Source organism: Bacillus rossius, chromosome 17 (assembly GCF_032445375.1).
Source record: "Bacillus rossius redtenbacheri isolate Brsri chromosome 17, Brsri_v3, whole genome shotgun sequence".
NCBI lineage: Eukaryota > Metazoa > Arthropoda > Insecta > Phasmatodea > Bacillidae > Bacillus > Bacillus rossius.
The window spans coordinates 25890383-25912948 of NC_086344.1; the positions used below are offsets into that span (position 1 = coordinate 25890383).

Here is a 22566-nt window from a genome sequence, read left to right on the forward strand (position 1 = left end):
GTGAAATTCTTATATTAATTATAAAGGCTGAATCAAGGTCATTCGTCCCTTCTACGAATTGAAAGTTTATTTAAGAATTATTATGTTTGAATTTTTACGTCACACCAGCGACTGTTCGTCTCTTGTCAGATTGCTCTGGTGAGGTTAATTACGCAACACAAGGTTTGAATAATTATGTCATAAGGTCTGATTGATTGATTCAGGCAGAAGGCCGCCAGGGGAACACTCACACGCGTATTGCTGTAGTTACACACGTGAGTGCCCGGGCACTCCTACATCGCACTTTCGTTGACCAACTTCCAATAATTACGTAACACTGTTTAATACTCTATGCTTGTTTTTTAATGAGGTTGGTTATAATGACAGTCTGTTTATTTTGGGGGGGCCGGGTTCTACCTTGGTTGCTGGTGGCTCGCCTGACTCGGGTGGGGCATGGCTAGGGGCGCGTTCCGTTAGCGGGGTTGAATACTGGCGGTTGCAGGTCGGGCTTTAGGGTGGCCTTCGGTCGGACGACGTCAACCTGGATGTAGGATCCTGGAACAAACATACATGTAATCATTGTATGAGTATGTGGACGAATTGTGCGAAACGTATTAGTACACAATGTCCATTGTATATCCGCGGACCGACACACACGCAAATTTAAACTGTTTTCAAATCTTCTATCAGGACCTCCTGACAGAGAATTACATAAGACCAAGCGGTCCAAAAATTTCATCTCCTTCCGCCCAAAAAAAAATTCCAGGAGTAATGCGCTTTGTTAGAGGCGCCGGCAAGGCTCAGCCAAACACAATGTTCTGTCAAGGAATCGAAAACTGTGGTTAACGAAATGAAATGTCAATAAAATAATTAATTTAGGTAAACTGTTACATGTCATCGTCTCTAAATTGCTGTTTAAAATATTAAACACTTTTGTAAATACAGTTTCTGTAGCTGTCAACAAAGCAATTTACAGTTTGTAGGTAGGAAACGGTGATCGGAAATTTAAACAAACCATAAAATACACAGTGTCATCACATTGTAATACTGTAGTGATACAATAAATAATGGCAAATAATCTAATCTAATATTTAATAAATTAATTTTAATATTTCTTTCTGATCTATATTTGTTTTGCTAACTTTACTTGATATGAACCTAAGGGCGCGGTTACACGGGACCCTGAACTACTTCAGGTGAACATGTTTAAGTAAACACGTTTACAAACGCGAAAGTGTACGCTTATACGGTAGTTGCTGAAAAGTGTGTATAGCTCTAAAACCGATTGTCTACTGTCAACGAATGACTGTATTGTTGATCTCTATTTTGTAATTGTATCCAGAAAACGCGGGATTTTCTCACTTGTTTATACAGCATTATCAGCAGAAATGGAATGTGTTTACATATTGCTCAATATTTTTTTTACAAATCGGGAATTCAAAAAACGTGCACAGTAAAATTTTTAAACTTTTTTTATATTATTTTTTTGAGCGAGAATCTTAGTTTTAAGAAAATTAAGGTCAGGATCAATTAAAAAAAAAAAATAATTATATGTTGATTTTTTTTTGTTGCATACGGTATAATATTACTCGAACTTGTGCCAGAAACACTTTCCATCTTGAATTTCTGCAAAAGACTGTTTATATTCTAAACAGCCAATCAGAGGCTAATGTAGAAGATATGTCGATCTGAACTACTTTGCCAACCTGTTTAAGTTAAATGGGAAATGGCCTCGAACGAAACATGTTCAGACTGTGTGTAACCGCACTCTTAAATAAACAAAAAAGAACTGTCACTGTCTTGTAATTTCGTTTCAATTGCATTTCAAAAGTTTAACTTATTGCTTAATGTTAGTTAAACTTAAGAAATGTGAGATGTAGTTAAATTATTTAACTTCTGTTAAAAAAAAAGTAGTAAATTTAATCAAATTTTAGTTAAAACTAGTTTAACGACATTGTTGTGAAACTTAATATTTTTTGTGAAATGTACTTTTGTTAAAATAAGTTGAAATCTTAAATGAAAGCGGTGAGATAGGCTCTTATTTAGATTAATTTGTAGAAATATTTAAGTTTGTCACTTTTTGATTTATTTTATTTTTCAATAATATTTTATGGGAATTCAAAATAAAAGTTGATTTTAGGTTATTTTGTAATTTTCACCATTTATTTGTCAACTTTATAAACATAGAGAAACTAATTATATATATTTTTTTTACCACGTTTTTGTTTTATCTGTTGGCATTAGCTACTCAGTGTCACCAATTGAACATATAAATTAAAGAAAAATAAGCCGGAAATTATTAAGAATAAAAAAAGGCATGGAAGAAGAATTGAAATAGCAAGGGTGTATGGCGTGAAGCTAAGGGGTTGTGTCCAACGAAAATTTAATTGGATTAGTTGTTATTGCCAGATGATGGTCAACAAAATGAATGGACTTGCATAATGGTAATATTGGTTTTTATTTGTAATTTTCACTATCCGAAGTGTTTCGTCGTGCACGTACAAGTTTCAGTGATTTTAAGGACTCTTCTGTCTGTCATGGTTATATTTTTGTGTGTATCTTTTCGTGTGGGGTTTTATTTGACAGATACAATATTGGTTTCATGAAGAAACTTGATTATGTTTTTAGCCTAAGTTGTTCTAACTGGCTAGTTAATATGCGGTCAAATTTATGCTTTCAATCGTTACTGTTGATCTAATTTTCTAAACACTTTTTAGAAAGCGGGAAATGTGTGATTTTCAACGTGTAAATAATTATTCATAATGTAATTTACACACAACCTAATTAACTACAGACTAAAATGGAAAGCTGTTGTATAACCAACCTAAAAGAACAAAAGGTGTGCCCATAATTCATATTTTAGAATATTTTGTTTCTTTCTGTAAGTATTTAAATGGCTTGTTAGTGTTCGTATGATTAATGGTTTAAGAGGTTATTTAATACAAACATTATTGATTTATTTGATATGATTTATTATACAAAAATGATGGTTGTACTTCATAGAGTGCTTTAATTTAATCAGTCAACTGAGGCAAATCAAGGATAAAATGCTGCAGATGGATGGGTGTGTCTATTTTGCCACATGGTAACAAGTTGTACAAGATGTACGGATAGATTTTTTCAAGTGATATAGATTTTTTATTTAATGTTTTTTAAAACTTACATTTACTTGAATAAATACACAATAATTTGGTTCTTCTCATGCAAAGAAGAAAAGCATATTTTTTTTTATATTTCATATATAACATGTGGCTCTGTAGTATATATTTACTAATTATTTAAGCTTGCTATGAATACAGACTTATTTTATATATCTCTTGTTAATTCAAAATACTATAAAGTAAGTTTTAAATCACTAGCTGTACACTTCATATTCAAAAGTCATATATGTGTTCATAAGTAAAGAAGAGATGGATGAAAAGTTGACAAGTTGACAAAGTTGACTTAATGAATTCAAGTAATAATTTCTTACTGGATGAGTTCCTGAAATATTGTCAAAGATATAGAATAATTAAGCTTGGTATAGCTATAACATTTTTTGAGTAAAAGCTAGTATTTGCTGCTCTAAAATTGTTTTTTTAAGCGTGGAAGATAATTCTGAAAGTGGTTACTGAAAGAATAAACTCACACCACTTCTATAGAGTAATGAACTAATTACACAGGTTCGCTAACCATTTAATAATTAATAAACTAAAGTAATTTTCAGGATTAATTTTTATGTGAAATACTTTAAAAAAAGATTTACCTTTTTATTACAAGAAACACATTAGCGTTTTGTATTGTACGAAAAGCATATTTTGAGAAGTCTTTTAAGTTTCTCTGTTTTCGTAATAAAAAATACATAACACTCCATAGTTATGTAACTGGATGGCAAAATTGGCAATTCTTACTGAAAATCCGTATTACTGGGCAGTACCGTATAGGTGGAAGAACTTTAAACACGAAAGCATTATCTTTAAAATAAAGAATAAAAATTAGCATAATGTATCAAAAGGTTCATGGAAGCATTTTCGGTTATTGGCATGGAAACCTGAAAAATAGTTTTGACAAATCGCAAACTTGCTCTCGTTAAATATTTCTATTTCGTGGCATAAAATCCTTTACCTTCTGGAAGCATAGGTATATGTATCGAATGATTATTTGCATGATTCTGGCAGAATTACAGGATTTATTCTACGGGCTATTTCCTAAAATAAATAAACTTAATTGTAGTCGACTGATATTGAGAAACTAGAAAATTTACAAAACAAATTGTCTCGACTAATAATTCATAGAGGTTTTCCGCATTCCCATCTTATTCCTCTAGCAGACCGTAGAGCCTATTTGGACTATCTTTTTGTACATAACATTTATAACTATAAAATTAAATGTAGCTATATTCTTGAGAACACCGGATTGAGAATCCCCCAATTCAATTCTCGCCTCTTTTCTAGTTTATGTACTATTTATAACAAGAACGAGCTTATTTATAGACTCGTTACAAACTATAATAGACACAACACCAAGTCAAATTAATTGTGAACTGAGCTATGTTTTAAAGTATTTATTTAATAAAATTTATATCCTCATAATAATTATAGTTAGTATTTTTTTCTCTTTCACGTTTATAATATAGTACTCTATTAAATTTTATGTCTTGCTGCCTACTACCTTACTACTTTGTACTAATTATTATTTTAAGTATTGTATTTGTCCTTGTGTCGCTGTTTGTATGTCTTGTCCTTTGTTTCTTGTTTCTTTATGCATTTGTGTGTATTTTGTATATGTCGTGCCCGCCGCTGAAGTCCCCGGACTGTTGGTGCGCATGTGACAAATAAATGAATGAAACGGCGTGCAGGGAAGCGCGGAGCCGGAGTGAAGGATGGACGAGTGGATGCTGAACGACCTGCTGGAGTGCTCAATATGCCTGGAGCGGCTGGACACGTCGAGCCGGGTGCTGCCCTGCCAGCACACCTTCTGCAAGAAGTGCCTGGAGGAGATCGTGAGCACGCGCTGCGAGCTGCGCTGCCCCGAGTGCCGGGTCCTGGTGGACGCCAGGGTGGAGGACCTGCCCCCCAACGTGCTGCTCATGCGCATCCTGGAGGGCATGCGCCACGCCGCGGGCCCCAACCGTCGCCCGGCCGGGCAGTTGGGGGCGCCCCCGGGGGGCCACATCCCGCCCGGCGTGGTGCAGCACCTCACCGCCGTCGCCCAGCGGTCCCCTCCGCGGGCCCCCGCCGCGGCCAAGCCGCCGGCCCAGCCCTACGCTCGTGCCCTCTACGACTACCAGTCCAGCGAGCCGGGGTAACTCTCCTTTCACTTCTCAACGATAGTTTGACGCGAACCCCGCTACCTCTATTTGAATGACTGAAGTATTGTTCGGAATCTCAGGGTAGGTTCGGCCTTGTGGCTAGAGGCAGTGGTTCGACACAATAGGGCCCCCCGAGCTGTTTCGGCCACTCGGGACGCCTGAAAAGACCAAGAAAATAACGGCTGATTTCTTATTAGTTTATTCCGGCACAGCCCTATACATAGTGCTGCCCGTCCTGGCCGTAACGGTTGTCCCGAGTCGAATCTTCACACGCGCGACCACTCACTCAGTGGCGGCTCACGATGTTACTACACGGTGAGGTCATTCACTTTGGACACGATGTGGTGATTACATAAACAAACCCTAACATAACACACTAGAATCCTGGACAAGATTACACTTCACAACTATAATTACGTAGTACACTGGGCTAAGAACACGTAGGCCCGTAACTCCGGCGACGCTACCTGAATCTTAGGACTGTCCCAGAAATTTACACGTTAGTAAGATTGATTGTTACGTGTTGCCTACTGGCGGCCCCGTGCGGGCTGAAACTAATTAGCCGATTGGCTAGGATATCGCCTGAAGCGCCAACGTTCTATCTCGTAGTTCGCACACAGTACTTACGTATCACATCGAACGCTCGTCTTGGAGCACTGAATAATTAGGTTAAATACCACTCGGTAAGTCGAGGCCGACCTTGGAACTGAAAGAAAAGGTTTATGGAATTATACAACTATTGAAAACTACATATCAGTGAAAATAAGAAATGCTGGTCCCGTGTCGCACGGAGGCTGCCGGCCTCTGTGATACCCGGAAGGATACTCCCGCTCTTGCCGCGCATGACCCCCCTCCCCCGCCAGCCCTCCTGCGGATACGTGTGATTTTCGCGGGAAACTGAACCGGCCAGGTTCGGGACAAGGCGCACGGTGAAACATAATTTTGAAAGAAATAAAATATTAAATAATGAAAATAAAGTCTAATATGTTCCTGTGGAAAAATACATAAACATTTGTCCAGGGTGGCCACTCAACCGGGAAATCGGGAAATCCGTGAAATAGCCGTGAATTTTCGTGAGCACCGGGAATACCTTGAAAAAGCCAGGAATTTTCGTAGAGAGTCGGGAACGTGTATGTGCGGGATTTTTCATCATGAAATGTATACGCATCAGCAGTAAATAACCTTAGCTTTCCAATACATTTGTTGTATAAACTCTTCAAATAATAATTATCTTATTAAATGTAAGTTAAAATAACGCATTATGATGGCGAGTAACCAGTTTTCGATGTCTATTAAAAAAAATGTGACGAGTCTGCTTGCGCAGGTACGCACGCGCACAGCGATCGATCGATATTTCTCCCAGCATGCATTCTAGCAGTCAACAGTCAAGTCACATGACTTGTTTGCTTCCTCGTTCGCACGCGCGCTTCGCCATCTTTGTTGTACAGTTTTAGTGCTCGGACAAGGTTATACGATTTTCTACGCAACTCGCAAGTGAAGTGTGTGAGATGTTGGAATATTACGTTTAGAAGTCCATACGCGCAGCATTTGAGGATTTATCATTTGAAGTATTTTTGTGCGTGGCTCAAGTCCGTCTTATGTTTACAGTAATCGTTTAATATAAATCGCCGCATTTGAGTTTGATTTTGCATATATTTGTTTTATGATGAATAAATCATATTTACGTGAACAACAGAAAGAGTTTGATGTAACAACTATTTGTTTTATGATGTAAATATAACTTTTTTTCTGTACAGTAAGGTTATGTGATCTGCAACAGTGTGTAATTAATATGCCGAAGTGTTCCGTTACCACGTACAGTGATAAGTACAAAGATGAATTTGAGTGGGTGGAAAGGGACCCCAAGTGTAGTACAAATGCATTGTGCAAATTGTGTAATGGAAAAATCAATATTAGTAGTATGGGTAGAACCGCCCTTGTAAGTCATGCTAAAGGTGCAAAGCACACATTTGCGGCAGCAAATAAGGCAAGATCTTTACCTATGGATGTGTTCGTTAAGAAAAAAAATGATTTAAAGCCTACATCTTCGGTTGTAACACTTACACCATCGTTAGATTTGCCTTGCTCAAGCAGTGTAGTTCCGGCATTAAAAACTTTTCTTGTTAACGAAGAAACGTCCAAGGCAGAGATTTTATGGTGTTTAGCAAGTGTTATGTTTCATTTGTCATTTAGGAGTGCTGCTGGTTTGGCATCTTTGCTACCCATCATGTTTGCTGACAGTACCATAGCTAGTAAATTGCAGATACAGAGAACAAAGTTAGCTTACACAGTAGTACATGGAATAGCTCCTTATTTCACTGAAAAACTAAAAAATAAGTTAAATAGTTGTCCTCATGTTGTTTTGGCATTTGATGAAAGCTTTAATAAAATCTCCCAACGTCAGCAAATGGACATTCATGTCAAATTTTGGGACGATGATAACAATGAGGTAACTAGTAGATACTTCACTTCTGCTTTCCTTAATAAGGCCTGTGCCAGTGACCTTCTGGGAGCTATTCAAGAATTAGTCCCTCCTCAGCTTCTTGAGAAAACCATTCAAATTTCTATGGATGGGCCAAATGTAAATCTTAAAGTAGTTAAAGACCTTGAATATGTTTTACATGAAGGGAATGTTGATGCTCCTTACTTTCTTCAATTAGGAACATGTGGTCTGCACACTGTGCATAATGCTTTTAAGACAGGTGTTACATCTACAGGCTGGAAGTTGGTTCAGTTTTTAAGGGCATTGTACAATTTGTTCAAAAATTCACCTTCTAGGAGAGGAGATTTTATAAGTTACACAAACTCATCCAGATTCCCCCACAAGTTCTGTTCAGTTAGATGGGTGGAAAATGCTAAAGTGGCATCCAGGGCTCAGGCTATGCTACCTGACTTACTTTTGTACACTAGCAATGTTACCAAACAAAAGAAAGTTCCAGATTGTGAAAGCTACAGAATTGTTTCTGAATTTTTAAATGACAAACTTCTTGGGCCTAAATTAGCTTTTTTTAGTGCCATGGCAGCAGAAGTGGAGCCTTTCCTTAAGGAATTTCAGAATGAAGCTCCAATGGCTCCTTTTCTGTATAGTGCTCTTCATTTGATGGTCAAATCTGTAATGGAAAGGTTTGTGAAAGGAGATATAATTGAGAACAAAGATATCACGAAGATAGATCTAACACTCAGCAACAATCTTATATTTGCAAAGAATGTTGACTTGGGATTTTCCACAAAAGATGCATTAAAGAACTCTAAATTACATGTGAAAGAAGTAGATATTCTTCATTTCAAACATGATTGTGTCAAATTCTACAAATCATTTGTACAAAAGATTCTTTCTAAGTCGCCTCTCTCATTTAGGTTATCAAAGAATGTATCCTGCTTGGATCCAGCAGTAATTTGTGCTAGTCCCACATTAGCTCAACACAGGATGCAAAAACTTTTAGAAGCACTTGTTGAGAAGAGGTGGATGGCTGGTTTGTTAGCAGACAAAATAAAAAGTGGATTTAGGGAGCTATGCAAGTTACCATATCTGCTGGAATCTGTAAAATCGTACAGAAGAAATGAAGTAAGGTTGGATAAATTTTGGATGCAAGTGGTTGATGTTGATAAGCTTTCACCAAATCTTACATTGTTGGTTAAAATGATGCTGATTATGTCCCATGGAAATGCATCGGTGGAGAGGGGCTTTTCAGTAAATGCAGAATGCCTTGTTGAAAATCAACATGAAGAGAGCCTGATAGCATTAAGACAGGTGTATGATTCTGTATCAATTTTAGGGGGCATAGGAAAAGTTCTAATTGATAAAAGTCTTATCCATTCGTGCCGGAATGCTCATGCAAAATATGTGGAACTCTCAGAAATCAAGCGAAAACAAAAGCATGAAGAGTCAGTTGCTATCCAAGAAAAGAAAAGGAAAGCCTTAGAAATTAAGGAATTGGAAGCCAAGAAGGCTAAACTGCTAGCAGATGCAGCAAAAGCAGCTGCATTAATTGAAGATGAGATTTCAATGAAAAGAAAGTAACAAGTAAGTTGTCCATTTCCTGTTATCTTCTAAGTGTATATACCTAATTGTAATAATTCCTATGTAGTTCAATAATTTTACGGCGTTAAAAATATTTTACAGCCATTGTTTGTTGTGATTTATAATTTTCAAGTTTGTTGCCATGCAATTTCAGTGAGTTGAGAAAACCTGGAAAAAACCAGGAATTTCAAAATGTCAAATGGGTGGCCACCCTGTTTGTCGTAGTTCGGCGGAGGGATATGCCACACCCGGCCGGATCCTTCCGCCGACATGGCACTTGTTACATGGCATTTGCCCCGTTGCACTTTCTACACTCCGGTGCGCGCCCGAGCACGTTCGGTGCACACGCCTTCATGAGACTTAGCAATCTATGCCAAGTAGAGGAGCATTGGCGGTCGGCGTCAAGTTTACTAACGTAAGGTCAGGAGAGTAAGGAAACTGAGGACTCCTCACAAAATTTACCTATGCTTGAATGTAGAAATGTTGGTTTTCTGCAAAAAACAGAACATTTTATAAAGATTTATAGTTTCACGGAAATGTTAACATTTTTATACAAACCAAATAAAACATTTATTTTGTTATTCTGTACCAACTAATGGCTCACTTAACTTTTGAGAGTTGGGTAGGAATCATGCTACGCATTTAAATAGTACAGTACACTCCCTATTTAACGCGGTTGTCGGGGGACATAACTTTTACCCGCGTTGTTGCATAACCGCGATGTTTCGATGTGATTAAGGTCAAAAGGCATAAAACACCGCCTGTGTTCTAATAGGTCGGCAAGCACGCACAGTATAGACGGCCCGCCGTTGTGCGGACTTTGCATCTGCAGTTTTCACTAAACGCGGGTGAAAAAATAAAAATAATAAATTTTAAAGATAAATATTAAATGTTGAATTGTTTTTATTTTTCCGCGTGCCGCGCAGTTTGTCGCACGACCTACGAGCGCGCCACACGCCGCCATACACACGTGCGGCACACAAGCTGCTGCCAGTCTCGTGGTGTCAGCCACAGTATCTGCTTCGTCAGTGTCCGTAACAAAGTAAGTGCAGTGTGTGCGGTTACACACGATTCTGTGGTCGAAGTCTTCTAAAAAGAAAGGCCGTAGTGATAATTCAAACCGAATATGAATCGCAAAGTACCGAGTTTGATTGACAAAATAAAAATTCTATATTTACTTACAGATAGCTTGTCTTTTGCAGAAGTAGGCCGCAGATACAGGAAAAAACTATTCTAGCATTCGTGCAATAAAAAATAAAGAATCGTCTATCGTGTCAAGTGGTTAAACTTTATTATCCATGCTTACAGTAAATTATAAATGGTCACGTGTGGGAAACAAAAATTGCGCCAATTTAATTTTAGCGCAATCAGTGACGCCGTATTAAAAACCGTGTTAAACTATGTCTTTACTTATTTCACCAAACACTGTGTCGAGTTGCTGAGTGTGTGTGGCTCGGATCGGCAAGTGTTATATTCCCCAGCCTCTGGTTAAAGGTCGGGAGACCGCTACACATAAACATTTCCGGGAATTGTTTACTACCTCACGGCAAAAGTGGTACAGTATGGTTCACGTAAGTATTGGACCACTGGGAATTCCTGGGCAAAGATTAAAAATACGCTAGCTGATTTACTTTACCATTTAATGTTAAAACATTATACCAAAGTAAAAAGATGAATGTGTATAATACAATGAATTACCCAATAATATTACGTCTGTAGGTTTAAGTTGTAACAAAACATTTATATACAGATGTCCAGTAAAGTACCAATTAAGATTCTGGAGTGGAATTTGAAACACCGGACTACCTGATTTTGCCTTGTACGCAGGGACGCTGCTCAGTCAAGTGACTCATGCTCTGCCTGTGTGCTGCGTGAACACATTCCCTCCCCCACTCCCCCTCGTGTTTCTGCCCGCTCTAATCTCTACCTCTCTCCATATTCTCGGCTCGCCTCTCCCTATCCAGCGCTTGCCGACAACCAAGCCTATCCAACATCAATCCCCAGCCGAGTCACGCTGGATAATGTCGCTGGACGGTGGGCTTTATCAGGTCCCCTGTCCGATGCTTCATTTGTGAGATAAAGCGACGTTAAGAACTAGTCTTTCAGAAAATATCACTGGGCTGGATTGGACCATAATTTGAAAACCCTACAAGATAGAGGAATAATGTACGGAGATATCTTGTTTAGAATTTCACTGCGGACATTTTCTACGCCTAGGCTTTTTTCTGCCCGATGCTTAGTTTGTTTGTTACAACGCAAAATTATCCTAATCGGCTATCAACCATTTATTCCATTATTATTCATTTCTGACTGGGGGACATGGTTTGACCCGCGATATACCCGATTCCGCGATCAATCGGGGCGCGATATACCGGGAGTTTACTGTACCAACCAATCGGCAGAAAATAGATTATTGTATAATGCATATTAACATATCTCAAATAATGTGAAACAATGTTGATAATGGAATATTTATTTGGTTATATTTTTCCAGAAAATTTTCTGAACTGAAACTATCCATGAAAGAAATTTTTCCACTTGCATCTCTAGCTGAAAGTAATGAAACTTGGCTAACTTGCACTGCAGAGTTCAAAATGTATGGAATTTCCTACTTGTACCAAAATCCGTCGAGTATGGCATGCAGATAGAGTTTTACCTTAGTTTCCTTGGGATATAATATGGGAATTCTGATTGTGTGCATGCCTTTTTTTGTGAAGTAAATATATATTAATGTCATGAATTAAAATACAAGTAACCATTCAAGTAAAAAAATTAGAAAAAATAACTACTATACTAAACTTGTACAGAGATATTGAAATAGTTATGAAATTGGCTCACCAGGTATTTGTCGACACGGCAGGATTTGATTGCCTCCTTAATATCCTTAAAAGTCTTTAATTTTTGTAATACTACGGTATTATCAGACTAACTGAAACTGTTTGTTATTGTTTTACATTCGAGGTTAATACCGCTTCCCGGACTTTCGGCAGTGTTTTGTTTTGTTTCTCGCATGGCGGCGCGCGCAGCTCGTGCTGCGTCGTCATGACAACTGCTGATATAAATAATCGCGCAGCTTTTGGAACAGCTTCGACAGCCTATGCTTGTGTAATAGTGACGTTTTATTGGCCTAGTTAAAAAGGACGCTAACGTGTCGCGGCCGTGATTGGTCTATTTCAAGTAACAATTCATTTTAGGCAAAAGAGAAGAAGAAAGAGTGGAAAATGACGCCATTTAGTGTGTGGTGAAGTTTGTTCCCTCGGGGAATATTTATACGTGGCGAGGTTATTTTCGGTGTTATTACTGAGAAAATTACGTCTGCATACAGGGCAATAGTCAGCGACGCCCTGATATTGAATGCAGAGGGATTGCATTAAATTTACGTGAGTGACGACGTATTTTCTGAACGATCTTAATCGTCCAGAGATAAGGTATGGCCTGCATCGTCTTTGTATTGGGACGCTAACGTAATTTTTACAGTCGACTTAATTGAACAGTTTTTAGGACAAACTTTAAGTTATTATCAAATTACGTGACTATTGACTGTCGGCAAATATCGGCAATTTATTTCAGAACCACAAGATATTCACACACAGGTTCAGAGGTCCAGAAGCTAGGAATTTCATGCTCGAGCAAGCCGGAGCAAACCCCAAAACTTTTACTTTGTGAACACTTTCAGGAACTTAAATATTTTTAATTTATTTTGTTTAAGAGTCAGGTTGTCTACGAAATCCCATAGATTGGACTCATTTAGTTATTTAATATTTGTTGGTTTTGTTGATGCCATGACTCGAGGTTTTTCGTGCTATTTTTAATTCAATAAAAATAATTATTGAGAGTATTATTTTACTGTCACATGTTGAATACCTCTGGCGCCCTGTTATTAAATCCTGCAATAGAGTTCATGAGTAATTTTAAAAGAAAATATTAATTTCTTCAAGTACACGTTTGTGTACATTTTTCTTTAATTGAATAACAAAGTTTAAAATTTCTAAATTTCACTAAAAATATTTAAAAGCTCCTTAATTAAGACTTAAACAGTGAAAGTAATGGAAAACAGTGTGTGTTTAAAATTCTTTTGTTTTCGACATGGTAGCAAATGACGCTTTGCGCATTCACTGTGCAATTGGTGAATTTAAGTCCACGTTATTAGATTTTATTCTATATCTTGAAAAGGTTTTGAATTCAAATTATGTATCTCACCTTTGAACTCAAGAGGTGTGTTCTACTGTCGTACGTTGGTCTTATAAAGTGAAGGTAATTAGTGATCAAATTAAATGTTAGGGTTACAAATTTGAGATGGACTTGATACTTGATTTATATACTTGTTCCAGAGATAATTCTGGACAACAGGGGCTTTTTGTGTAGGAATGGAACTAACAGACAAAATTATTTTTTTGAGCATTAACTATTTATCATTATGTTTCTGAGGGATTGGCTGGACATGAGAGTATGAAGCACATGTATGCAATTGTGCTAGGATCTCATGTGTGTTAACAGTGTGGATGTGTGTTGCCAGGGATTTGAACTTCAAGAAGGGAGACGTCATAATGCTGCGTAAGAAGATAGACGCGAACTGGTGCCAGGGCGAATGTGGGGACAGCCAGGGGGTGTTCCCGCTCACATATGTACAGGTGCGTGGTTTGTCATCAGTTGGGGCTTCGCTTGGTAGATAATTGTAAATCTGACAAAAAATTAGAACGTAAAATTCATTTTTGCGCAACGTTTCTACCATTCAATTGAGGTGAATGTTATGTTCAAGAAGGAAAATATTTGGTTCTACTTTTTCCTCGGTTCTTGGTTTGGTTTCGGTTCTTAAAAATTGGTCCTTAGTTTTAGGTTTACCTCCACGAAATTTAAAGTAACACCAAATTGAATATATAGTATGCCACGATAAATGGTGTGTTTGTTTATCATGACTCATCAGCACCCCACTTAATAATTAAGACCACAAATAAGTCACCCAGCTCCAATTAGCGCAGTTGTTTCTCTTGTCACTCGTACCCAACTCTCAACAAAATATTTTCAGAGAAGCTAATTGAAATACTTAATTAATAAATATTTACTAAAAGCAAGTTGATATTTATATACGTACATGAAATAATAAACATATCCATTAACTTGCAAAACCTAACATCTCGGAATACTGGAATTATTTTTGTCATTGGGTCGTTTCGTTCAGATTGAAAATCTGTGGCTGGGAAAAAAAATTGGATTTTGGCGGGGTTGGGGGGGGGGGGGGGGATGGAGATTGCTGTGGCTGTCTTCAAGGGAGGAGGAGTGGACAGAACAAAGGAAGTTTTTGTTTTGAATCCTGAATCAGCATGGGGCCTCCAAGATATTTAGTTATCCTTTTTTCTTCCTGCTTGAAGGCTGCTTCTGTCATATACCGGTGACGGGTGTTCATTAAGATACACTTGAAAAATGTCTTGTTGATAATCTAACAGGTTTTATAACAATAAAATACAGTCACCACGTATAATATATAATTTTTCCAAATTCTAGTTGTCTGAAACTGTGATAAAGAAATCATATTTAACCTTCATTAAAAGACATTTACTGCTATTCAATAGAGTATGGTGATTTTTCTCAAATTCAAGAATCGCGTGTGACACAAAGCATTAATGTATATTAATTTTTATTTAAACATAAATAAAGACCATTATTTTTCTTTGTGTTTTAGGTTATAACTCCTTTACCGAGTCATATTCCTCAGTGCAAAGCTCTCTACGACTTCCGAATGACCGACGATGAAGAAGGCTGCCTAACGTTCAACAAGGTATAAATCCCCGGCTGTCTCTGTCTGCTGTACGGCTTGCCGTTTGGAGCCTGAACCCGTTGTGTTCAAGTTTTTTTTTTTTTGTGTGTGTGTGGTGCAGGGCGAAGTGATAAACGTGATCAGGAGAGTGGATGAGAACTGGGCGGAAGGGAAGCTGGCGGACAAGATCGGCATTTTCCCGCTGGCCTTCGTGGAGCTGAATAGTGTCGCCAGGGCTCTCATGAAGCTGTCTGTGAAGTAAGCGTGTCTTCGGTAGAGCGGTATGCGTGTTTGGCCAAGGTTTTTAAAATTGTAATTAAGAGTAAGGATGGGCCACTCGAATTTGAACGATTCGAGATTCATGGAAAAAAGATTCGAAGAAAAATATTTTAGTCTGTTTAGTAAATTACTGATAACTCTTAAGTTTACTAGGCTTATTTATTTTTATCTTTTTACTTATTCTATTACCATTCCTCAAAATATTCTACTTTTAATACATATGTATCAAGTAAGTAAAATTATAATGCAATACATGTACAGTCAAACCTCTATCTATCGTTTTTCAGGGGACCAACAAAAAAATTCAGTAGATGCGGACATTCAATAGATGTGGACTTCACTCTAAGAATTTTTAAAAAATAATATTTCAACCCAAAATTAATGTCAGAAATATATCAGTTACTTATCATTAAAGTTAAATCAGTTGAAAAATAAATAAAAATGGAAGTATTTTACTTAATTCAATTTACACTTGCAAAAAAAAACATACGCACAATAAATCTACATGGAAATTAAAGACTTTTTCAATATCCTGAAGTCTGAAATATGTTTACTCATGTCATCAAATGTAGAGCTGTACTGAAGAAGCAGATTTTACCAATATTTAGTTGAATCGGCATTTCTGTCGACTTGCGATACGTTTGTTAATTTTCGGCCGAAATTACTTAAAAACGAGAGATACTGCCATAACCTAAAAATCCACGAGTACCCTTTTCACTTTTCGTAGTAGTACTGCATTCTTTCAGATCGCATTATTTCTTCGCAACATGTGCCAAACGTACATATAAAAATTTAACATCCTTTTTTTTCAATAATGTTCTTTAATTTTAATATATGTCATAAATAAATACATTACCGTCACAGTAAATATACATCTCGGTTGTTATGGTAACTGTAGTGCAAATGTGGTAGCTATCGTGCTTTTGTAGTAATTATGGTATCGACAAAGAATCTTTAGTTCTTTTTATGGTAATTATCTTAGGATAACAATTGGGTTTGTACTGTAGTTATGGTACATCATCCATATTTCTTCGTAAGTTGTTGTTCATTTGTCTTTTCATATTTACGTGCTCCATTACTTGGCTGCAGATTTAAGGTGATTTTTACTACTGTATACTATCGTTACTGTTTTTATGACGGTTTCTTTCTAAGAAATGGTTATTTCTGCAAAATCTTTATGGTTAAACGATCATCTATTATAATTTATAGTGACGGGACCACATATTTTGTACGATCAATGCGGACAAAACGGTAATTCGAACATCGGTACAAGCGGACTTTTTTAACCTTAGTTGTATGGCAATTTTGCCGGGACCGTAGAAAGTATACGATAAACACGGACAATCGATACATGCGAGTTCGATAGATAGAGGTTTGACTGTACTGATCTAGAAAACTTACTTCAGGAAACTAATATAGATGTATCGGATGCCGTATTTAGGGACCCTCAAAATATGTATATTGAAATGCTAAAATTTGTGGAAAATGACATAATTCAACTGTTTTTAAAATTTCTCACAAAATTTCTCAAGCTTTTTGTGGAAACTCGAAGTTTGGTGTGAAACAAAGTAAACGCAGCCATTTCTCCAGCCGTCGGATGGAAGGACATGATCACCAACGCAAGGAACAAATTTCAGTAACAAAGTATTTAGAGATATATTGAATGTACAATGCCTAACCAAAGTTAAGACGACAGGCTTATTAATATACAATCACCCTAATTTTTGATTTCTTGAATTTATCATTTCATGAATATTTTGTGTACAGTGCAGACCATGTGACATCTCTCCACCCAAAAATTTTTGGGATACATCATTTAATTTTCAAGGTATTTTACAATGCTAGTCATAAAAACGTAAATTCTTGATAATAAAATATATTGTAAATATTTGGTTGGTTTCAGTATCAATTTTTTCCCAGTATGGTTTGATGTGTAATATATTTAAAAAATTAAATATTAGAACATAAAAAAAAGTTTACATAGAGAATTATTTTTTTGTACATTTTGAAAAGTTTAGAGGAAAAAAAATGAAGTGTGTTTGCATGTTTAGTTAAATATAAATAGAAATATTGTTGAGTAAGGTAGTGAGACCGAGTGGTCACATTCAGTAGCCTATTGCTCAAGTTATTGATTGGTGCTTATGGGTGGAGGAGCTTTTGATTGGTTGGTGACCCTTTGTGTAGCTGTCATAGATTTCGCACAGTCCTTAGAAATAGAACGAAAGGTCTTTAGTTCGGAACGTACGGGAGGACGACCATGCCAGATTAGTGATATGGCTAGATTTTGGAATGTCAGTAATTTTAACGGGAATACCACTTGTGAGATGTAACCATCTAGAAAGCAGAAAACTAACTAAAAAACCTAGGAAGCTAGTCATTGATGTGAGCTAGTGACAGACAAAGGTGTTCAGCTCGGCTCCACTGTAATAAATCGGAACGCGAGGCTCTCAGATTGTTTTTGGATTACAGAATGTGCCTGGTAGTAGATTGAGGGTTTCACTGTTGTAAAAAATTCTAAAACAAATAAACTTAAAAAAAAAAAATTGTTTGTCTATAAAGTCGGTTTACTGACTACAGTTTAACGTGACATCATAACAAAACATTGATGAAATGATTGCATACTTTTATGAATAAAATTGAATCATTAATTTTATTGAATTATCACTATTTTGTACGGATACAAAGAATGAGCGAAATGAAATCTACGATTTAATTGATAAATTTACTTTTATTTGCGCTCATTAATTCAAATATGTTTATTACTTTAACAAATAGATCATTTCAACTATAACTTTCATGCATGTTTGCTATTTAACTTCATCCAATCTGTGTTATTCCGTTTAAGGATGGGACGACAACAGGAAAAGTAGGAAACGAATGCGGGAGCGTTTCCCAGTTTAACGTGCCCTCGAAAAAGTAGAATCGATGGTTGTTCCAATCGGGTGGAAAGAGAGATAGATGCAGGCGCAAGCCTACAATGAGCGTAACGGGACAAAGTGTGTAACGGGACAATGTGCGTAACGGGACAAGGCGCATAACGGGACATTGTGTGTAACGGGACATTGTGTGTAACGGGACATTGTGCGTAATGGGACAATTGGCATAACGGTACACATCGTTACGGGACATTTTTTCGTGTGTGCAGCCGGCGTTCACCGATTTATTAGACGTCACGTCAAACAAAATGAGAGAAATAGTGTGTTGCTAAGCTACAGTAGTTGTGAAAGTGTGTTGTGAAAGGTGTACGACTGTGCAGCTCGCAGCCGGGCCCGTCGCGGGTGGCCCCGCCGACGCCCACCTCAGAGGAGACGGTCCCGCTGATCCCCACGGACCACAGCCGCACGGTGTCGCTGTGCCGGCCGCCGCCCGCCCCGGCCTCCGACTCCAGCTCCACCCTGTCGTCGGCCTCGTCCTCCACCACCACGCCTAACACCTCGAGCAGCAACACCTCGTCCAGCTCCAGCACGGCCCCCTCCTCTCCCCAGTCCCCGCCCCCGCCGCGGCCCGCCGACCAGCGCCACGGCTTCGGCCGGCCGCTCTCACACAGGTGGGCCCCCGTCTCCGTTCAGGTTTCCAATATGGACAAATTAATCTAATTTCTAATCAAGATAATGTTACTCACGGTATACAACAGGTTAATACCCTTGAATGGCGAAACGACAAGCCGCATGTATTATTTATGATTTTAATGGTGTTTGTATTATCTACTGAAGTAGATGGTTCTGTTGTCATGGTCTCCGTGTGTTGAAGAACAAGTTTTCCCTTTTGTTTCAACTTAATTCAATGTTAATTTAATTTAATGTTCGCGTGACTGTTTGGATATTTTCCGCCAAAGTTCTGCAGCATGTTCTCGTGATTGTTCCGCAATTGTCGTAATATCTGTCCTAGCTCATCGATAGTGACTAGATTATCTCTTGTATTATTTATGATGATAATGGTATTTGTATTATCTACTGAAGTAGATGGTTCTGTTATGGTCTCAGTGTGTTGAAGAGCAAGTTTTCCTTTTGTTTTAACTTAATTCATGTTCAGGTTTCTCCGCTAGTAGTAGGAATTTCTTTGTCCAAATTAAATCTTCGAATCTCGCTGAATCTCTAGTATTCGAAAGATTTGAGATTAAAAAAAAAAACATGTTACAGTAAATTCAAAAATTCAATAATAGCAACCCTTACGTTTTCTAGCATTATTCATGTGTATCTTTTTGAACTTATTCTATTACAGTTTGCTTAAAATATTGTGGTTGAAATATATTGTATATGTATTAAGTAAATAAAATCAAAAGACCTATCATGCTGATAAGGAAAACTTAGTTCGTGAAACGTGTATATATGTGTGTGTGTGTATAAATCCCTACATAAATGCGAAATTGTGTTTGTCTGTCCTTTCACGCAGCAACGGATCAACAGATTGACATGATTTTTTTTGTATATAGATAGTTCATAGCCTGGAGAGTGACATATACTACACATATTTATGAAATTCCATCCATAAAGGAATGATAAAGGGATTCGGTCGGGAAAGATGTTGGATTTTCGGTATCAGGATTGGGAGCAACAGCATTGAATTTGTCTCTTAACTTCTATACAGAAAAAAAATATTTTCCATTAATATGTCTCCAAAAAAAATCTCATCTATCCCATAAACCATTTGTAGTCCAAATAATTTCAAGTTCACAAAAAAATATTGTTTCATTAGAACAAATAATAAGTAATACATAATGAAAATTAAAAAAAAAAATCTTATTCCCTACTCTACTGAAAATTTTTGTTATTGACAATATTGCCAGCACTTGATATAAAACATTCACTGGAAACCTTTGTTGCAATTTTTTATCCTTAAAGAATGACTAACTCATTTATAGAGCTTTGGAATGTTGTGTTACGTGCCTGTGTGTTCCTGTTGTTGAACTATACTCAGTTTTTATAACAGGAGGGCAAATGAACATTACATCCTGTTATCAGGTAATTTCTGGAAGAATTTACAAATACGTACGTGCTTAAGTCACACCTAAATCACCTTTATTACTACTGCCTTAAATGCCAAATTTAGTTTAGACACCACACATTTATATGTCATAAAATTTACCGTATACAATCATCATGCTCACTTTGAAACCCATTCTTTTTTCCCATTATTTAATTTTGATCTTAATGATGACCGACTGCAAAAACTTAAAACTGCTCCAATGTTTCTGAAAGAAACACAAATTTATGGCATATATATTTGAAACCAAGATGGCATCTTTGTTTCTTTGTTAAAAATGTGTTTTTGTTGTTTCCAATGTGACCAGTTTGACAACATTGTTTATTGATGCTCTTGTGAAGTTAATTTTCAAACATACCCTAACAATATGGTAAATATAATTACATTCTTCAAAAGTAAAAATATATTAAGTATGTTTGATCACAATCAGTACTTTATTATTTTGAGGTTTTATTTTTAACAGCAAGTGTGAACAAGGGTTGAATTACGTTTGTTCACAGATTTGTGTGTTTTTGATATCTTTGTGCTTTGTCGGGTCCATACATGTGCAAAGACACGTAGATTATGATGAAAACCTAAGCATGTAGTGTGTTTACAATATACCTAAATTAGTTTGCCTAAGATTTTTACTTTTAAAAGAATTTGTTTTCCCAAAGTATTATCACAAGGAGAAAAATTACTTTTCCAAAATTTGGGAATGGTCTCTTTACCGACTATTAATCCTGGGTTTCGGGATCCCGTCCACTTCTGATAGGTGTGTACTGTGTATTGCATTTGATTAGCGAGATGGGGAAAAAACTTTGGTTGGACAGGGAGGACTGGGGAACCTCGGGGGAACTTGCCTAGGTTGTGAGCATGGGAACACTTCTGCCAGTGAACATGACTGTTTGCGTTTGTTTGTCCCAGACACTCGGCGGAGATACTCAGTCCGACTGAGGGTGCCCCGGGGGAAGTGCGCGCCTCAGAACCCAGCCCACAAGCACAGGTAAAGATCAGGGACGTGCAGAGTAGTAAACATTCCCGGCTGTCCGTAGCACGTTCCCGCCGACCTGAACTATCCTGGGAAAAGCCTTTGGAAAACTAGGCATCTACATGCTACGAAAGTCATGAAGTATTATCGGAACTGAAAAGGACTGGTCGTGGTAGTCAGGAGAAAGTTTTGCAACTTTACCGGCAAACTTTCATTTCAGCAGCCTTTTACCATTTTAATTTTTTTTTTTCACACCTTAAATGTTAGTAGTCGGAGTCAGTCTACGTAGATCACGTGGAAATCTTCGAAATTTTTTTTTGTTTTCTAATGTAAAAATCGGTGTGTTCCTTCGAATAGTACATTTATTTAAATATGTTTAGTTTTGTGATACATAAAATGACTGATATAAGAAAGTAGTTAAATATTAAAGGGCCTTTAAAATCATGACGACAGTTCACTGGGTATTGTAGACGCTTGGAGCATAGTTCAGCGAGATTGGGGAGGAGTGTTACCAGTGGCATTTGGTAAGGCACAACTTCAGTGTTTGCTTCAAGCAATGGCTATCAAACTTTTTTATGCTGGGTGCATTGGAAATCTTAAGTGATTGTAGCTGCACCATTTACAAATTTTTAAGTAATATTTTATAACTTAGTCAAATAGTACAGAAAAAAAAGATGTTTTTTATTTATGTATGCATGTCAGAAGTTATACTTATTTTGATTTAGGACACTGAACTATTTTGAAGTTTATTGTAACAAAAATTAAGTAAATACTCAGTATTCAATATGAATATAAATAATTGTATGAAATTAATTATTTAATATAGTAAAAATATGAATACTATTTTTAATTTATAATGAAAATAAATATGCTGCAATTTTATTCTAATTTATTAATTTTAGTTATTTATTAAATAATACTGTAATAATTTATAATGAAAATAAATTATGCATATGGGAACAGTACCTCACTTATATACACTTGAAATAGTTTACAAACACAGTTTACATCACTAGTGTTCAAAATAAATAAATATTATTTATTATATGGCCCAGTATATAAATTCAGACACTAAATTTCTGAATGTGACTAACTTGTAGTTCCACACCGGCTGCGAGAATTGGCTTTTGGGGCAGTTATGTCGACTATTGAATTATTCAATTTGCAGAAGGAAAAGTTAAACTATATAATCAAACCTCTCCGATAAAAATGAAAAAGGCATGAAAAACACTAAACCCCATATTGGGCCTGATTTTGGACAAGGAATTGTATTAAAATACTGCCCACCT

The 22566-nt window shown here is 36.9% G+C and overlaps 1 protein-coding gene across 3 annotated transcripts in view; it reads left to right on the forward strand.

Moving 5' to 3' along the window:
* Positions 1-2274: 2274 nt before the first annotated feature.
* LOC134540865 (E3 ubiquitin-protein ligase SH3RF3-like) overlaps positions 2275-22566 on the forward strand; it is a 69248-nt gene continuing 48956 nt past the window's right edge. For 2 of the 3 annotated variants that reach the window (XM_063383878.1, XM_063383881.1), the window contains exons 1-7: positions 2275-2423; positions 4817-5262; positions 13807-13921; positions 14971-15066; positions 15167-15303; positions 18581-18871; positions 21214-21292. In XM_063383878.1, coding sequence (XP_063239948.1) covers positions 4841-5262; positions 13807-13921; positions 14971-15066; positions 15167-15303; positions 18581-18871; positions 21214-21292 — 1140 coding nt within the window. In that variant the 5' untranslated portion in view covers positions 2275-2423; positions 4817-4840. Of the gene's footprint in view, positions 2819-4816; positions 5263-13806; positions 13922-14970; positions 15067-15166; positions 15304-18580; positions 18872-21213; positions 21293-22566 lie in introns of all 3 variants that reach the window. The other variant, XM_063383879.1, reaches the window with a different exon arrangement.